General features: G+C 44.5%; 1 protein-coding gene across 7 annotated transcripts in view; it reads right to left on the bottom strand.

Annotated features, from left to right (window-relative positions):
* The window catches only part of LOC139532138 (zinc finger E-box-binding homeobox 2-like), an 80,582-nt gene that overhangs the window by 20,586 nt on the left and 39,711 nt on the right, over positions 1-20,285 (bottom strand). For 3 of the 7 annotated variants that reach the window (XM_071329345.1, XM_071329350.1, XM_071329346.1), the window contains exon 3: positions 713-964. In XM_071329345.1, the coding sequence (XP_071185446.1) occupies positions 713-964 (252 nt within the window). Of the gene's footprint in view, positions 1-712; positions 969-20,285 lie in introns of all 7 variants that reach the window. The other 4 variants (XM_071329343.1, XM_071329348.1, XM_071329344.1 and 1 more) reach the window with 2 other exon arrangements.

The raw sequence follows: 20,285 nt of genomic DNA, 5'->3' as shown, positions 1-20,285 counted from the left end.
AGACTGTCATCTGAAGAGGTTTTTTATAGGTTATTGGCTATCAATATCTTAGTTGAGCCGAATTGGTGATAGCACCTGAAGGAGTAAGAAACTGATGGAGTTAGAAAAGTGGTGTATTTTGCTAACGTGTTTAGCTAATAGATTTACATATTGTGTCTTCCCTGTAAAACATTTGAAAAATCTGAAATGGTGGCTTTATTCACAAGATCTGTATCTTTCATCTGGTGTCTTGGACTTGTGATTTAATGATATTTAGATGCTACTATCTACTTGTGAAGCTATGCTAGCTATGCTAATCAGTGTGTGGGGGGGGTGGGGGGTGATCCCGGACCCGGGGTAGAGGCTCGTGAAAGGTTAATATCATCTTATGTAATTCTGGTTGACTTTAGTGAGGGTAAAAATATGTTCGAGATTTAGCGCCCGGACAAGCCGAGTGAGTTTCAGTCATGCGGGGTGTAGGAATCTTCACCATACCTCTGCCATCTTAAGTGGCACATCATACGTTTCCTATTTATCGTCAAGTTACAGTAATGTCTCCTGACTCTGCTTGCCTCTGTCAACTCACTGCATGTCAAAACGTGGTTTGATCTCATCCCCTTCTTATGACTGCCATGCACGGTCAATCTCTGCCCCTGTTACTGTGGAGGTGGTGGTGGTGGAAGGGGGAGGAGTTGGCTAGCCTATCATCATTTAGGCCGTGTGTGACGCTCACCAGTACCGTCGACTGAGGCGTGCAGCATGTCGTTGTCATGCCAGACATGGTCTACTCCGCTGTCCCTCATGTCATCGTCCTCATCCTCTTTTGTCGTCAGGGCGTGGCCCACCCTCGGGGATCCAGCGTCGTGGTTATTCAGGCTGGCAGGGCTGCCCACCCCGTTAAGTAGGCCGTCCTCCTCTGATACCAGCAGCTTGTCCTCATCCTCTGTCTCTGAACCAGTATCCATCACGTTCTCATAATTCAACGCTGCAATGAGGGAGAACACAAAACAAAACAAGATGGGTCACTAGAGGAATTCACGTTTGGTGCTCATTGTACTGACCTTGAAATGGAAAAAAGGTCATCGAGGATTATGTCCTTAGATGAAGTCATGATTGCACTGCACTGTTAGGAGCTAGTAACACAATCATTTCGCTGCACCTGTTATAACATCTGCTAAACTGCTCGAGTGACCAATAAACTTTAATTTTATTTGATTACAGGTTAAACCCATTCCCGTTTGGGACATGGGCCCTTTCTTGTGGGGGTACATCCCAGTTACAAGAACACCCACAGCGACAGACTGGAATCTGTAACTTTACCCATCATGGTGTGTGGAGTCAGTCAGCTGCTACATAGACACGCCAAAATAGCCACAGATGTTCTCTCGCAGGTGACCGACTGCCTGAGATGCCAACCTAGCTACACCGTTCCGTTGGGCTCACAGATCTAAAGCATACACGACGTGGCTGAGATACTCTGCACTTCTGATATTTACAAATGTCAAATAGTCATACCGCCCTGCATTGAAACGTCTTAACCCCAAATCGTTTCATCACATTCACCACTCCTAAATAAGTGACGCACCAACTGTACTGCGTTTTTCCCCCCAGAACTTGACAGATATCAACCGTCAAGTCAAATCTTTACAGTGATAAATGAAATAAAACATACAGTGTGAAAAGAACCCTAACTTAACCAAAACAGGACCTGCGCCCCACTCCGTTCCCTCCGTTCCCTCTCCTCTTGTCTTTTTCAGGGAGTGTTTTCAATGAGTCGTGGTTTGCGGAGAGAAATACTGCGCAGTCGAGCCGCACATTAAAATAACTCACACAAGTAGCGGCCCGCTTGATTCCACAACACTTGGTCCCAGACACATGGCGGCTTCTCTTAAAATAGGCAGCCTGTAAATAAGAGCTGTGAACTCAATTGAAGGTGGCTGTTTGGGAATTAGTCTGCCCTCACAAGGCTGGTTCTCGAGCCTCTCCAGTCTACACACAAGGTCCATAAATTGTCTGTCCTACGAAGGAAGTCGAAAGACTTATTAGAGGAATAAACACAGGACATTAGCTCAGCGAGAGAAACAGGGCCGCTACATCACCGCATCGTACACAGACACACCTCACTGCTAGTTCCTAAAACATTATTCTAGAGAAACAGACTCAAAACAACCGCAGAGGGGAAATCATGACACCATGGGAACCAATTTCAAATGTGGCTAAGGGAAGGCGAGGAAAAAGCAGAGTGCAAACATTTTTAAGGTCCGTTTTAATTGCTGTACTGTAGCTGTGTATGACTACTAAATAAAACCTTAAAACCTTTGAAATTCCAAAACTGAGAAGGGAAAATACATCTGATATTTATTTGTTTATATACTATGGAGAGTAATAAGATTACGGTGAGCATATGCAGTATGTTCATGCATGATCTTTGTATAATCCACGGGCCTGCACTTGCCTTCCGAACAACAGGTGCAAATTCAAATGAAAACGGCTACGTAGACAGGGCCAGCAGAATCAGCTGACCTGGTTAGAATACCAATTGACGGGGGAAACAAAACCTTTTCAAGAGGTGTGACCACAAGGGTTTAGGCAAGTGCAGACTGGGTAATGCTCTCAGACACGAGAAAAGAGAAAGCCAAAGAAAAGCTCAAAAGAAAGTGAGACATTCAAACTCATGCTGTGTGGTCCCAGATATACCTTGGCACACAATTGATAACATGTTATTATTATTATTATTATTATGATTACAATTCCCCTTTGGTCCCTTCCCAACTTACCCCGACACCCCCATTTCTTAGCAACACAACGTGCTGTGGACTCCCTACTCCCCTTTCTCCCAGGCAGGTTTCTAAGGGTGGCCTAGCAGGCGGGCGGCAGGGAGTAACAAAGAAGCAGGAGGCCTGGGAAGCTATTACCCCGCCCCTGCAGACCTGATCTCTGGACTCAGCCTGAATACCGACGAATACCCAGGAGGAGTGAATTACATTATCTAAGGATGGACAGGTTTTAAAAGGCCTTTCTTTACACCCCAAACCTCTCATAGAGCATTTTTCAGTGTGCTATAGGTCCATGTATAGCGTATAGGTTCGCGCATAAAGAGAGGCGCTACAATGTGACATCTTCAATATTGAGCAATGGACCTGGAGACAATGGGCCTTGGACATAGAGGAGAGGTGAAGATCATCCCACTCATCCCATAATCCCACTGCAAACCTCTAGACATCTACAATTGTCCAAACCAAACCATAAAAGCTACTAAACTCCAGGTTGGGGGATCTGTGCTTCCATACAGGTCCACATGTTTTAGGGGAGTGGTAGGGAGTAGGAGAGGGGAGCTCACTGGATGTGATCTCCAAGCTAGAACATTGGCTATCAGACAGAACATTACTCACCAAAGAGCTTGGAGAAGACAGAAATGACAGTGTGCGACTTGTCAATCAAAGGAGCAATCAGCATTGACTTCAGAAAGCCGGCTTTGTCTCGGTGACATCTCTGACAGACGCCTCAGTATACTATAAGCACCAGCCTGACGTCGGGCATTGTACTCTGAAACAAAGTCATTTCGAAACCTACTAATGTTAGCCTACACTCTGCCATTATTTTGTTCTATACCTCACCACTAATCAATCTTTTGTGTTTCTAGACGAGATAGACAAAGAAATCATCATGTTTACTTTCTAGGGCTACGTTTTCTTTCAGATAACACTTTCTATTTTTCTCCTCCTTTATTTTAAGTGCCACCCTCAACAAAGGCAATTACAGCTGGCATTTTGACTGATGCTACCTGTTACCAGCTGATTTCACCAGCTCTCTTCTTTCTCCTGATTTGGAGGTAAATAAAGGGAACGACTTTTACAGATAATTAAAATGACACTTGTAATTGCTCGCTTGAGTCTTGCTTAATATCAGGCTTATTCGTGGCTGACATAACCCTTTCACAGCTCTGGTATTAGGCTGTCAGGCATACCAGTACAGAGGGCAGTTTCAAAAGTGCATTGATTATGATGTCTATAACCTTCCAAAATGACCGTTTTTTTCCCGTTGATGGATGAGAGAGCGAGTTATCCTTTCAATGTCTGTGACAAAAAGGAGTCTGATTTGAAATCTCAACATCTTTCTTAAAACAAATAAAGACGTTTGACAATCAATATTTCGACTGTGGCAGTTTCTCTGTACCCTTCTTATAAAAAAGGGCACATAATGTCATCAAAACCGAAAAGTGTTCTTCCAAAGAGAAAAGACAGCACGTTAAGAACCCAAAAATATAACTGTGTTTTACTGTTGAGCTGTTAAACAAACCATAACTCTCACACTACGAAATGTGCGTGTCATACATTCAGACATCAACCACGCAACCCTCGAGTCATACACTGACCCTCTGAACATACCCGAAACACACACTCAAATAAACATACCTTGGGTGAATTTGCTGCAAGCGTGCATCTGTGTGCCTACTCTTCCCCTTCCCCTACACTCTTCCACAAAGCCCTCTCAACAGGCTCCCGAGCTGGGAGGCGCTGGATCTGCACTCGATCCATAATGAACAACCCAGAAGAATATCCAAATAACCACTTCTGTCTCATGGAACAGGTGAGACAGAAGGCGTCAGAAAGATCTATTCCACCCAGTGGGTCTCTATGTCCATCACAGTACCCTCTATTTGGAGGCGGAGACTTTCCAGTTCCCAGCCAGCTTCCCGTGAGATGTGATGGGGAAAGGTGGTAGGTGACTCACACTGAAAGCCTGGCTAACTGGCCGTTGAGGCTTAGCTCCAGGTAATGTTGTGTTTTCTGTGGCTATCAGTGTCGGTAATGGGCAAGGACATTCACCCTATTGGAGGAAAACTGCCCTGTCTCATGAATGAGAAACATGCAGATCAGGTAGAGGTGGAGAACGGGGGAATAGGAGAGGTAGAGAGGCATTAAGGTAAAAAAAAATAGGTCAAAGCCTTGTGGCTACCCCACTGGGAGGGGATTTAACAAGGACCTTTTAACTTTCACAATTCCTTTTCACGACAGAGTTTAGGGCTCTGAGTAGGCCGTTTAGGGTAGGAAGCGTTTGGGGGTTGTAGGTGGGAGGAACGGCGGGAAGGTTTAAATATATTCTTCTGTCTTCGGAATTTGAAATATGTCTAACTTTGGCTTTTTACTCATTAGGAAAACTTGCTGTTTTACATTCATTACATACCGAAAATGCTTTTGACTGTCTGTATTCCAGTGAGATACACAAGAATGCTTGTGACTGACTGTCTGTATTCCAGTGAGATACACAAGAACGATTGAGATCTTGTGCACGTCTACTAGCCTGGTGTTTCACAGGGGCCAGAACAAGCAAGCCGTAAGCAGTAAAAGGACAGTGGCAGAGGGCAAACAAAGAGCTGAAAGGAGAGGGGCAGCTTTGTAGAGGCGATGAATGGTGAAAATTCAGCGATGTGTAAACCAACCTGGGAGTGGGGAGAGTGTGTGTGTGTGTGTGTGTGTGTGTGTGTGTGTGTGTGTGTGTGTGTGTGTGTGTGTGTGTGTGTGTGTGTGTGTGTGTGTGTGTGTGTGTGTGTGTGTGTGTGTGTGTGTGTGTGTGTGTGTGTGTGTGTGTGTGTGTGTGTGTGTGTGTGTGTGTGTGTGTGTGTGTGTGTGTGTGTGTTTGTGTCTCTCTCTCTGTGTCTGTGTGCATGGGAGTGAGTAGTGAGTGATTCTGAGTGTGTCAGGAATGGGTTGGTTATGTTCAATAATGTCTGCCATGAGGCACTCACAGTAGCCTGACTCTAATTGAATTAAACTCCCATTTATTTGCAGAGGCCTGAGCAACAGGCTGGAGAAAGAAAGCTTCAAGGTTTGCTCAACTGCTCAGAGGGCCCACCTTTACTCGCCCTGTACAGATCCACCATCTGTGCATCACCGCGCACATGTTCCTCCTCCTCGACAAATGTTCTGGGCCCCCGCCTCCCCAACGCAGGAGCCAAAAAAAAAGGGGGGGGGGGGGGGGGGGGGGAAGAGGCAAGGCACACAAAAGCTCCCTAGGCTGCCCTCAGGACTCGAGGCAGAAAGCTGGGGAGGAATAAAAAAATAATATTTATAAATAAAAATAACAATCTCCCAAGATCACCGGCTCAGGTGAGATCGATTTCCAGCTAAAGGTTCCTCTGGCTGCTGAGATACATCAAGCAAAGGAAAAGGTTAAAATTAGAAAATTTAATTTATTTGATAATTTCCCAGAATAATTAGTGTTAATATGGGTTAATTAATATGCAAATCTCTCAGCAGATGTTCTGCAGCGGGTCCTTGCTCCGAGAGTGTGTGTGTGTGCATGTGTGTGTGTGTTTGTGTGTGTGTGTGTGTGTGTGTGTGTGTGTGCCTTTGCAGCCTCTACTTTCTCCTGTCTGATTTTGGCTGTCACTTATTGGCTATAATTACTGTAACTAACCAAATACACACAAAACCTTTCGGAGGAGGAAGGATGAAACACTTTCCAGTTTGAGTCGTTCATCGTGGGCAAACTGGTACTTTGCTCACACAATTTCAAATTTTCTTTGACTATAGTATAAAAGCCCCTTTTAGGCTTCTTACCAATTTTCCCAATGAATGCAGCAAGCGGGTACTTAAACTATTCGAAATGTGTGTGCTTTTGTACGTAAATGTGTACAAATGTAAATTGTATAGTAATCACTACTGGGAATACCAAGGGAGCACCACCTGCACATCAATGTCGATGTTGGACTGTTGACAAATCACCTATGCCTGCTCCATTTATGCAGATATTTATAAGCAGATAAATAATGAAATGTCCTGGAATAGGAATAGGGGATCAAATAAGTAAATTAATGGTGCTTTATCAAGAAGAATCAGGTTTCCTATCAAATATTAATGTTACCCCAAAAAGCGCTCAGCTGGAAGTCTCCCCACAAACACACAAACCCTTGCTTTAGTTTTATTCACAATCAAAATATTACATATAAATCCAATGTATATGGCACAAGGAGAATTAATCTTACAGTGCGTATAAATGTAACAAACTTCTTTTGGAATCGTATTATTTATTGTTATTTTTTAGCTTCCTAGATGGTCTCAGCCTGCTAGCTGGGTACAGTGCTCTGCTCTGGAGGCCTGCTCACTCATGAAGAGAGTATCCATGTTCTGGATAGTGGAGTAGTGTGTTGCTATAAGCTGAGAATCTTATCTGGACCTGTCCTCTCTCTCTCTCGCTCTCTCTCTTTCTCTCTCTCTGTGGCCCTGTCTCTGTCGGGCCTCCCGTCTCTCCCTCTATCTCCCTCTCCCTCCCTCCCTCTCTCTCCAGCCCTCCTCACCAGTTGCAAAGGGACACCATGGCTCGCTGCCACAGGTTCACACCCCCCACCTCCACCTCCCCGCCCCAGTGTGCCCTCCCCCCTGAATGCTCTTTTATAAGAGAAATACACACACACACACACACACACACACACACACACACACACACACACACACACACACACACACACACACACACACACACACACACACACACACACACACACACACACACACACACACACACACACACACACACACACACACAGAGAGAGGGAGATACACACACACACACAGTTCCAGTTCCGTTCCAGGTAAAGTAATCTGCTGACGGGGCCAGAGCAGGGCCAGGGCCTGTTGTTGGCTTGATGTGGGGGAGTGGGGGGGGGGGGGGCGGTAGGCAGGCACCAAATTGATAGTCACAGCACAGTGTTATCAGCTAGCTGTTTAATATGACCTAACTCTGTTGCTCTGTCTGTTGTTGCCGTGAGTGAGCTCAGGCCCTCAGAGCGCCAGTGGGGCCTTGTCCCTTGTATACAGCCACCAGCATGATACCACTAGTTCTCCCTTTATGTATCCATGCATCACTGTCATCAATTACAGTCTACTGTACTACAAGTGAGTGAGTGAGTGCGTGCGTGCGTGCGTGCGTGCGTGCGTGCGTGGAGGGGTAAAGCCTGTGTGTGTGCACGTCAGAGAGAGAGACAGAGGGAGGGCAAGAGAGAAAGAGAGATGTGCTTCGGAAAATGTCTTCTATCCCATTTCTATTTATCAGGGACAAAGAAAGGAAAGGGGCATCACGAGGAGTATCATCTACTCTTACCAAGGCCACAGAGCATGACAGAGTGACTGCAGTAGATGTCAGAGACATGCCTCTTCACAATGGAAAGTCTCAACTCTATCAAACTGACAAAATAGAGCCTTTTGTTGTTGGATACGGGTCATATTGATAAGTCATAACCTCTTCATATAAGGCAAACCTAACAGGAAGACGTTTTAGCTGGAGATTTTGCTTGCATAAAAATTGACATGCTATTTAATGCAACTAAAGTGAGGATGTTCTGTGGAAAAAGCAGTGATGTTTTTTTTAGCTCAAGGGCCATATGCCCCATTTTAATAAAAAGGAATCCATGAAAATAAATTACTTGCACTAAGTATATGCAAATTCAAATGTAAGCAATCAGTACAAAATTAATTTAGCCAGAACTGATTAAAAGATTTAATAAATCTATATACAGTATTGCTTCAATCTGATATTGTAAATGTATTACACTTCCTGTAAGATTAATTAGTATGCTACAATAACATATTGCACTGCCAAAATGGATTACTCTAGGTTTTTGTTAATAACAGCTAAGCAGAACCTGAGTTGTAATTATACACTCTTACAAAGTCATTTGATGGTGATTTCCTTTACAATGAGAATAAAATATGTACAAAAAAAGTAACAAAATGTATAGGCCTGAGGTTATTTTTTATGTATTTTTGCTGGCCTGTGAGAAGCTAACAGCTCAAATCCTTTCACAAGTCTGACAAGTTGAGTTGTTTTGTGTTCCCACAAATACTTTTCACCTTTCCTAACTCGCCATAACTATTGTACAGACCCTGAGATAAGTAAATGGGTAAAAACAACAGTTTGATCTGGTCAAGGTTGTTATGCATTCCTGACCAGGCGGCTGTAGCCTACAGCTACATTTATCTCAGGAACACTGAGTTTGCACCTGAAGCCTAACACAGTCTGTCAGATACTCTATTCTCTCTCTCTCTCTCTCTCTCTCTCTCTCTCTCTCTCTCGCTCTCGCTCTCGCTCTCGCTCTCGCTCTCGCTCTCGCTCTCTCTCTCTCTCTCTCTCTCTCTCTCTCTCTCTCTCTCTCTCTCACCCACTCACTCACTCACTCACTCACTCACTCACTCACTCACTCACTCACTCACTCACTCTCTCTCTTCTCAATTCAATGGGGCATTATTGGCATGGGAAACATATGTTTACATTACCAAAGCAAGTGAAATAAACAATAAACAAAAGTGAGAAGAAAACTCTCTCTCTACTAGATTCCATTTCTCCCCCTCTCTTCTCTCACTCTCTCCCCCTCGCTCTCTCTCTCTCATTCTTTTCCCCTCCTATCTCGCTAATAGATTCTAATGGACAAAAACAAGAGAAACATTTGTATTCACACAGTTTTAAACACTGCAGGAGACAGCTTGTCAATCTGACTAAACCCATAAGAGAAACACTGAGCGAAGCCATTGTCATACAGCAAAGTTGATTTATTACCATTTCTTAACTAAAATAATTTACCGGCAGCCAAAACGATGACCACGTTTAATTCATGACCTTTTACCACATAAAATATTAGAGCTCTTTGTCGCCTATGAATGAAATGTATCCAACGTATGAAATAGAGGCTCACTGTCACAAGATAGCATCTTGGAAGACTTCCTAGCAAACCGGCATTGTTTGGGATTCATTGTTAGGGGCCGGGTTAGTAGAATTTTCCTGATGTGTATTAAACACAATGAACGAGGTAAAAAAAAAAACGAAATTGGTGTGAAGGCACACTTTCTGAATCGCATCTGTGCTCTGAGCTGGAGAGAGGAGAGAGACAGAGAGACAGAGAGAGAAAGAGAGAGAGTATAGAGAGGAGAATGAGAGAGCGAGAGGGAGAGAGAGAGAGGAGAGAGGAGAATGAGAGATAGAAGAGAAAGAGGTGAGAGAGGAGAGAGAGAGGTGAGAGAGGGGAGAGAGGAGAACGAGAGAGAGGAAAGGCCGCTCACTGTCATAAAACTCTGCTGGTCTGCCAGTATGTCACCAGCTGGGGGCCAGGGGGAAGGGAGATGGAAGGTAGGGGGGTTTAGAAGGTTGAAGGGATCAGGCCCCTCAGATGTGAAAAAGATCAGAGGGGAGAAGGGGAACCCATCCACCCATCCAGGTGAGGACCAAGCCAGGCGGTGGGAGTAGGCACGGTCCCCCCCATCCCCGGTCTAGTCTGCATAGCCCCCAATCTGATCTGATCCAGCCTGGGTCTCAGGCTTTTCATTCAGATGCTAATGAGTGTGTAAATCACATCTGGTCCCCCCTCTGTGCCTGAATCTTTGTCACCTGAATAGCATCCCCACCAGGTATCAAACGAGCTGCAGGAAATGGGCCTCTTTTCATCCCCTCATCCTCTCTTCATCCCCTCATCCTCTCTTCCCCGCCTCTCTTCCCCGCCTCTCTTCCCCGCCTCTCTTCTCTCCACCTCTCTCCAATCAGCAAATGAGCGGCGGGCGAACCCCCTGACAACAGGCCTCAGCAAGGCTCTGCGTCCTACAGGGAGGGAACAGCCTCGGGAGACTCAGAGGAACACAGACACAGAGCCTGATACTGTTACCACTTCCCAATTAGTCAGAGAGGCCAGGAGGACATGGCTTCCAAAGAGGACTCATCACCTGACACAGATGTAAACGAGGATACCAGGAAACACATTGGATGCAAAAGCTACGACGCTCTTATTTTAACAGAGACACTGTATGACGAGTCACATAGATTTCAGAACCATGTGTACTGTATAAGAGATGAGTTGCATTAGTCGATAGTTCTTTAAGGAGGCAGTCTCTCTCTCTCTCTCTCTCTCTCTCTCTCTCTCTCTCTCTCTCTCTCTCTCTCTCTCTCTCTCTCTTCAATTCAATTCAATTCAAGGGGCTTTATTGGCATGGGAAACATGTGTTAACATTGCCGAAGCAAGTGAGGTAGATAATATACAAAACTGAAATAAACAATAAAAATTAACAGTAAACATTACACATACAGAGGTTTCAAAACAATAAAGACATGACAAATGTCATATTATATATATACAGTGTTGTAACAATGTACAAATGGTTAAAGCACACAAGTTAAAATAAATAAACATAAATATGGGTTGTATTTACAATGGTGTTTGTTCTTCACTGGTTGCCCTTTTCTTGTGGCAACAGGTCACAAATCTTGCTGCTGTGATGGCACACTGTGGAATTTCACCCAGTAGATTTGGGAGTTTATCAAAATTGGATTTGTTTTCGAATTCTTTGTGGATCTGTGTAATCTGAGGGAAATATGTCTCTCTAATATGGTCATACATTGGGCAGGAGGTTAGGAAGTGCAGCTCAGTTTCCACCTCATTTTGTGGGCAGTGAGCACATAGCCTGTCTTCTCTTGAGAGCCATGTCTGCCTACGGCGGCCTTTCTCAATAGCAAGGCTATGCTCACTGAGTCTGTACATAGTCAAAGCTTTCCTTAAGTTTGGGTCAGTCACAGTGGTCAGGTATTCTGCCACTGTATACTCTCTGTTTAGGGCCAAATAGCATTCTAGTTTGCTCTGTTTTTTTGTTGATTCTTTCCAATGTGTCAAGTAATTATCTCTCTCTCTCTCTCTCTCTCTCTCTCTCTCTCTCTCTCTCTCTCTCTCTCTCTCTCTCTCTCTCTCTCTCTCTCTCTCTCTCTCTCTCTCTCTCTCTCTCTCTCTCTCTCTCTCTCTCTCTCTCTCTCTCTCTCTCTCTCTCTCTCTCTCTCTCTCTCTCTCTCTCTCTCTCTCTCTCTCTCTCTCTCTCTCTCTCTCTCTCTCTCTCAAACTAAATGAACAACATCATCACGCGTCCCAGCCCATAAGTTATGGATGATGTGCGTGTGTGTCAACACTATCAGAGACACATTTTCTCACATTTTCTGCCTCCCGCCTACTACTCCCATGTTCCACCGGCCTTTTCACCACCCAGAGCAGAGCAGAAACGACGCCTTTAATTACGTCACAGGAGGGTCTCCCCGTCCCCCCACCAGTCGGAGGAAACAGAGCTGCTTCTTCCAAGTCAATTATAAATCTGATTTCTGACCAACAGAGCGGACATTCCAAAGAAGGACCCACGTGACACTTGGGAACCATTTAAGTGTCTTTTGTCATGCTAAACACACCTTTGTAAGACCTCACCTTTAACCAGGATGCTTAGACAAAACACACCAGCCTCTAGTTTATTACGCAACAGAGAGGTTTTAACATAACAAATAGCCACCTATACCCATCTACATCTGTTTCTTCGTCATTGGAACGAAGAACATCATGGCTTACTGATGTTGCGGTTTCAACACATTGGAATTTCATAAAAAAAAAAATATATAATTATATCACAAATTTACATTTACATTTAAGTCATTTAGCAGACGCTCTTATCCAGAGCGACTTACAAATTGGAAAGTTCATACATACAAATCATAGTTTCAAGTCACACTGTGACATTTTCTAACACGCACTGTAGAACAAATGCAAAACAAATGTTGCTTTTAAAGGCACGTAGTCCATCAAATCTGCAATACCTGAGACAATTTGGTTTGTTCAGTCGTTTTTTTAATAATAAAGCAATTTCATTGAATGTTGCCAAAACATGACCTCTTGCCTGTCAGGCCCCGTGAATAAAATGACCTGTCATTAAAAACAGTTGTTTTCCATGCTACCCACACAAACCCATTTCCCTGTCAATTACATGCATACTTGGGTACGTACTATATGATATATCGTATATGCTCGTGCCCCTTACATAATTGAGCAGTTTCTTTGGCATAGATGATGTGGAAAGGGACCTGGGAAACGTAACGGTGCGTGCGTACACACACTGAGAGTTTCTCTTTTCGTAAAAGAGTATAAAGGAAATTTTGATCTCAGGCTTTCCCCCCCCGCCTTAGCTCTACCCTTGGGTTCAGCTTCCCCGTGTTCCTGTCAATCCGTTTCCTTTTTTTGATCAGGAGCATGAAAGAGTGAGCATGTGTGAATGCTGCAGGTACCTGGGGTAATGCAAGGTGCTAATTAGCTCAGCGGGATAATTGATGTGTAGATCGCTCGGCGAACAAACGCTTCGACTTGTTTGCGCTTCTCACTTTTACCCTGCTCGCTCGCTCCCTCCCTCCTCGCCTCCCCTCCCAACACCCCCTCTTTACCTCAACCTTAATTAACAATTCACCTGCCTTGTTAAGAAGATGGCAGGGCATGCCAGGCTGCCAAAGCAGCAACACAAAGTGCTTTGTAGGAGGAGGAGGAGAATTCAGCTCCAACAGGTTGAGATACCTCACATTCTATAGTCTACGTCAACCCCGGATCTATTCCCTGTGCCAATAGCCCGGCCTGGGGAGAAAAACAGCAGCTATTGCTGTTATATACTGAGAGACGAGAGCATTATAAAAGAGCAAGACAAGCACATGGAAATTCTAAAAGGAAACCATTTCTAAACGAAAGAGCATTCCATTAGAGTGCTTCCAATAGGCCTCTATTGTTATGCCCCCTATAATGCTATTTCCTTCATCTTTTGTCTTTGGGAAACTATTATTAGCTAAAGCACTCACAGCTGCCTGTGAATACGTTCAATAGAGGGGGTTTGAATTCGTTCATTAACAACTGAAAATCCGCTAACACATTTGCTGAGGCTTGCTAATAAACTAATAATGACTGTTACTTTTAATTGGGAAATTGGAATGAGGGAAGAAATGAAAAAGGTGCCTGAGGTTTGGTGAGACAGAGACAGAGACAGAGAGAGAGAGAGAGAGAGAGAGAGAGAGAGAGAGAGAGAGAGAGAGAGAGAGAGAGAGAGAGAGAGAGAGAGAGAGAGAGAGAGAGAGAGAGAGAGAGAGAGAGAGACCGGCCCATTAGCAGGACAGATGTGAAGGCAAAAGGTGAACAGTTGAAATGTCGCCTCCTCACCTCCCTGCCAACCACCAGTAATCTGTCTCCGACTAGTTTACAAGTTAAACACATTATAGTGCTTATATAGTCTCATGTTGAGATCGCACCGAAACGCACGCACGCACACGCGCATGCAAACACACACACACACACACACACACACACACACACACACACACACACACACACACACACACACACACACACACACACACACACACACACACACACACACACACACACACACACACACACACACACACACACACACACACACACACACACACACACACAGGGCTCAGTCACTGCCTGCGAGCTATCCCCATTCCTCTAAGACACCATTAGGACTAAAGGAGGAGCGCTAAGCCAGGCAAAGCATTAAGCTCATTGTTTCTTGATACTTCCTCAAAGTCCCTTGGAAACGTCCTTCTCTCTCTTTAAGAACCCCCAGTGACTTAGCTGGTATCAAATGTTCATCTAGACCGGAAGTCATATTCATTCTACTTTCCCTGTTAGGGCTCTCTCAGGCAGAATGATATGTACAATGTAAACTAGAGGAAATGTGCTGTGGGAGAAGACTTCCCTACTGGCCTCGTTGAACTCTATACCTGCTAGGAAACTGCTTTTCACTACACTTTACACTTTTTCACAGATCTAACTGAAGAAAATAAGGTTGGGACTTATGTCTATGCACACAATTGTCTACAACATAATCCCTAAATACTCTATAGTCATTGTATGTTTTCTTTATATATATTATTTTTCTTCGGTTTTCTTTTCAAGATAAAAGATACGTGGGGGGAAATTAGACTAGATCTATATATTGAATTTTTTTCACCCGTCCCCAATGTGCCTTTTCTCAGACAGATGACTGTTGTCCTCCAAAAGGTTCGAGAAACAGAGAAAGCATATTTGTCCATATTTGAGTCAGATAAACTGGCAGTTTCCGTCACCAACCTGATAATTCTCCCAACATCCCTCACCCACCCTGGCCTTTTTGTTTTCCCTCCCTGCCTTTTTCCTGTCGCCATCTCGGTATTTAATCTAACACAGGCAGGCGGCACGAAGGGTTTACTTTCCCCCTCCAAGACAGGGTCGGCTACGCAAGAAGGCAGGAGGAAGAGAGGGGAGCTAGGAACTTGCTCGGGACAGACAGGGGAGTTTAGCAGAAAGGCACGGGGAAACCTGTCCCGTGGGTGACTTTTAACAAAAACCTTTCATCTTCCCAGCTTTCCTCAAGACAGTGCACTTCCAACAGAGTTTCTCATTTGAACTATTACCTGATAAGGAAACTTCTATTTTTTCCTTCTTCTTCTTTCGAGAGCCACAGAAGGAAAAAGGGGAAAAGTATCCCCCTCTGTATCCACGTTAAACCTCTCATCGCATTGAACACGAGATATATGGCTATTAACTCCTTCAAACCAGGTAATTACAGCTGTGGTAAACAGAGCTGTGGCCGATCAGAGTAGAGCAGCAGCTCAGGACCCACGTCGTAGGCTTGCGTTCAAAATGGCACCCTATTCCCTATACAGAGCACTACTTTCGACCAGGGCCCCGGTCAAAAGTAGTGCCCTATAAGGGGGAATAGGATGCCATTTGGGACACGCATGCTACACTTAGTGCGTTAGGTAGTTAACAGGACAGAGGTAATAATGCCAGGCTGCTGTGGGATCCATTTGCGGATAACTGCTCCGTCTAATCCATTTAAGTCAGGAGGTCTTTGTGCAAGGAGAGGGCTGTGTGTGTGGAGACGGTGAGAGGAGAGAGCACCCGTGGGTATATCTGATGCGTGGGTCATAAATCACATGGAGAGAGAAGTGTGGAGCTCAGGCTCCCACAGTGAGGAGTGGATGTGGGGAACGCCCCTCAGAGGGAGAGGGGAGAGACTCTGAGCCTGAGACAAACACTGGGGCTATCAACACTGGGTTAAAACAGCAGTGAGCCCTGAGGAGTGGAAGGGGAGAACCATTGCTGCATGGTTACACCGTCACCCTCTCTCTCTTTCCCCTTCCTCTGCTCTACCCCTGGCTCCTCCCCTCCTAGCTGCACTCAAATACAGGGAGAGAAGGAGAGATGTTAACCCAAATAAAAAGAGGTGAAGTATTAGTTTGCTTCTCGCTGATCTACAGTAACAGGAACAGCACTTTCAGCGGTGCCCTTCATTTATCTCTCTCTCTCTCCCTCTCTCTCTCTCCTCTTTCTCAATTGTTGTTTCAGTTGATGAAAACAAAGAGCTGACGAGACATTTTATGTTGTTCTTGTGACACACACGACATGCAGAAGACTCCCACATTGGTGCTCAGGGTCGGACAGGAAGGGCCAGTCTGACAAGGTCCCTAAATGTTCTGGTAGTCTTTCCCTTTCTGTTTATGTTGTCAAACCTCCCAGATACTGACGTATATATATATATATATATATATATATATATATATATATATATATATGTGTTACTTTTCTAACATGAAAACACTAAATCCTCTGTAATGGACAGCTAGTACATCCCTGGGGCTTACACAGGGCAAAGATAGAGCTTTCTGTTGACTCTTGTGACAGACAGACAGACAGACAGACAGACAGACAGACAGACAGACAGAAAGGTATTTGATTGGCTCAACCATTTCTTTGTGTAGCTGCTGTGTGGTGTTTCAAAGGTGCTATGTACTGTATGTCTGTTTGTTTCTTTTCTGGTTCTTATCTGTTTTGGTCGGTGTGAGGTGTGACAGAACGAACGGGCAACCAGTTCCCCTTTTAACTGTGTTCACAGGGTGACAACCACCCAGCCGATCTACTGCAGAGAGGGAACTAATCATGCATTGACACCTTGAACCGTTCAAGTCTCTCTCTCAGAGTGGAGCAGCCGCATCTCTCCCCCTGCCCGGCCTGTTCGCTCGCTGTCAGTGCCACAAATTGGCTTCAAACGCGAATCCAAGGTGCCAGAGAACCATTACACAGACAAAGGCTTGAATTCCACCAAGGGCCTAATGTGTCAAAATCCTTACCCTGCACTACAGAGGAATAAACCTCTTCATTATAGCTTGTTATGGACTCTGTTGTACATTTGCTTTGCCAATACCCGAGCATGTTAGACTCAGCAAGACTACAGCTCTTTTCCTATTGCTTTTCCTATGTCCATGCATCACTCCAATATTTGTCTGTGTCTTATTTGAGAAAAGGATATTTGGCCACGAAATCACATGAAAAAACACCTGGGAAAATTCCTGGCAGAAAAAGATGTTGTCATTTACCCACAAGAGCCGAACTATGTAGAAGTAGGAGGGTTTTCCAAACCTCAATTCTCAATAGGGTAAAAAAAACAAAAACAGGAACGCAACAAGGGCATACCCAACCCAAACAGACACCTGCACCGTTCGGTAAACAGTCTACCGCTGACAGAAAGCTGTCTGTAATTAGACAAAGTAGTAATCTTGTTCTGACAGAGAGGATTATATTTGGTCCCGGTGTGACTGGGGAAGCCGATTTCATTTCCTGGAAAACCTTTCCTTCCTCCCTCTCCGCTCCTCTCCTCAGATCCTCTACAGTTACCTGACTCAGCTGCTTGTAGGAATCAAATTCAGTCAACAGATATCAGCTAATCATTTGTCACCCTGAGAAGCAATTCCCTGCAATTGCCAAGGAAGAGTGCGCCACTTTATTCCGGCGCTCTGTCAGATGGCGAAGAAATTGCATTCCGCCGCGCCGCGCCTAACCTCTTGCTCTCCAGAGTCACCCGTAACAACAGTTGACTTCATCAGGAGGAAGCCACCATGGCCAACCCTGAACAGCATCGATTTAGGCGAGGCTCACCCCTGGCCCCCTAAGCTCCCCTACCAATCCCCCACTACACCCAGACTTGGCAACCCAGTGGAAACACAGACAGACTCCACACAGCTGTTCCCTTCCAGTATCCCTTAAGGTGTTACACCGTGTTGCTCTTTCTACCGTCTTAATCAACTGATCGTCATTGTCGTAGCTACGGTATCAAAGTACCAGAACATATTCTAGAAACAGAATCCCATTCCAAATTCCAAAAGAGAATGTGTCCATGTTTGTTGGGACTGGAAGTGGCCTAGGCTGCTTATTGCAGAGAGAACTGTCAGGGCTTTGCTTTTCATGTGACCTGAAAAATAATTTAAGGTTTTAAGAGCGAGAAAAATGAAATAAATTCCCCAGGTTCATTAGGCTTTTAATTTGTGTTTGTTAACTGGCTCCTGGAATACAGCCACACAGCTACTTAATTGCATTATACATAGATAGCATGGAGATGCTCGTAGCAGACAGATGGCGAGAGAAAAAACATAATACTTCCAGTGTGCAAAAGTACCTTTAACAACTAGCAAATGTAGTGGTTTATTTGAAAAGGACTATTCTATTAGATTAGCAATGGCATATTAGCGACAATTGGGTAAAAGAGGCTAACCGAACAAAAGATATTTGAAACGGCAGAGTCTCCGAGAGAGCGCTCATGTTGATTACGCAATGCTACGTCTGTGTGTTGCAGATAAGAGCCAGGTACAGACACAGAGCTGGATGGTTTGTAGCCTACATGTGTCTCAGTGAGTACAGAAGAGAGACAGTTGGAGGGAAGGTCAGAGGAATGAAACATCTGTTGAGTTTTCTTTTACTAAGAAAAGGGAATGAGTCGGCTCCTTCTGTCAAACAAGTGTCTAAGCACAAGCAGGAACTAGAGAACCCGACACCTTCACAAGGCCTCACCGTTTCACGCCGCGGTATAGGGTGCGACATTTCTGTCTGTCTTTACATAGTGTATCTACACTATTGTAGATATTTCTAGTAGATGAGTTATCATAAATCACTCACTACAGCCTCCATGTAAATGATAACTATTGGCTTGCCTTTGCAGAGTAAATGCAGTCAGAAATATAACGCATCCACCACTGAATGTTTAGAGAGGATTTTTCATCCAAAATCTGAATATTTGACTATTTCCACATTTTTCAATCAATGAATTGATGTAGGCTTTAGCTATTGTGCTGGGAGGAAAGCAAATGTCCGCCCCTCTGAAATGGGCTGCAAACAGACACAAATTCCCAGGGAGAAGTCACATTTTCTCAGGTTCGCCTAAATAATGTATGCATACATTTGGCATGATGAAGCAATTTTAGCCTTTAAAACCAGGGGGTACTCAGGAGGAACAAGGCCCAGCTTCCTGCATGGCTGAATAATTCAAACATCCAGGTGGAGGAGACTCAGAATACTTCTGGTTACATAGAGGAGGAAGAAAAGGTTTCAAATGGCTAATACCTAGGAGAGTGTCCAATCAAATCTCACAATATTTGCCTCTTCAAACAGACGTTAGAAGAAGATATTTTGTAAGAAGACAGACATTGACACAAGATAATAATTGACATCTGTGCCAATGACTAAAATAAACATGGTTTAGGAAATCGAACGTAAAAAAAAAAGACTAAAAAAGAAACGACAGACTAAGACGTCAACAGGCGAGGAAAAACACAAACGTGGCGAAATCAAAGGAGTTGTAATGAGAGGAGGTTTGGTTACCTCCCCACTCTGTCTGTCGGTCGCAGAGCGTCAGAAGTCAGAACCCAGATGAAGGTTAAAAATTGAATTCTGACTCAGTGTGTGTGTGTGTGTGAGTGTGAGTGTGAGTGTGTGAGTGTGAGTGTGAGTGTGAGTGTGTGTGTGTGTGTGTGAGTGTGAGTGTGAGTGTGTGTGTGTGTGTGTGTGTGTGTTTGTGTGTGTGTGTGTGTGTGTGTGTGTGTGTGTGTGTGTGTGTGTGTGTGTGTGTGTGTGTGTGTGTGTGTAAAAATCGCATTGTGAGTCAACACCCTGCTGGCTTCTTGTCAGGTTTCAATATGTGCCACAGGGAAATTCATACGCCTTCTCTCTCACAAATCTGTGATGACATGCTCAGGATCACTCACAACTCACTGCTGTCTAGAAGTTGCTGGAGTTCAGGTTGCCTTTGGTGAAAGAAAATGCTTAAAAATACATTCATCCTGACTGAAAGAAAATATATACACAAGAGAATTGAGGTGTTTCAGACATCACACAAGATTGTGTCTGGCAGTGGTACATGGTCTGGGGATGGATGGATGGACACCTAGTTAGTTTGTGCTCTGAACATATGTAGGCCTCCAAGATGGAACTGTGTGGGGCGATTCTGCGACCAAAAGTGAGCGTGTTAAAGGGTATTAAATGAAGGACATAGCTCACTATCTGAATCCCAGGACAGCTCAATCCTATGGTTGCCAAAGTTCAAAATGAGCTGAGGTGTCCAAGAAGCCTTCACAAGTGAGCTCAATAAGGAGAGGGAACACCTCGATTATTACAGTTTAAATCTTCATAACAGCAACACTGGAAT

This window comes from Salvelinus alpinus, chromosome 10 (assembly GCF_045679555.1).
Source record: "Salvelinus alpinus chromosome 10, SLU_Salpinus.1, whole genome shotgun sequence".
Lineage (NCBI taxonomy): Eukaryota > Metazoa > Chordata > Actinopteri > Salmoniformes > Salmonidae > Salvelinus > Salvelinus alpinus.
This window is presented reverse-complemented; position numbering and strand designations above follow the sequence as displayed.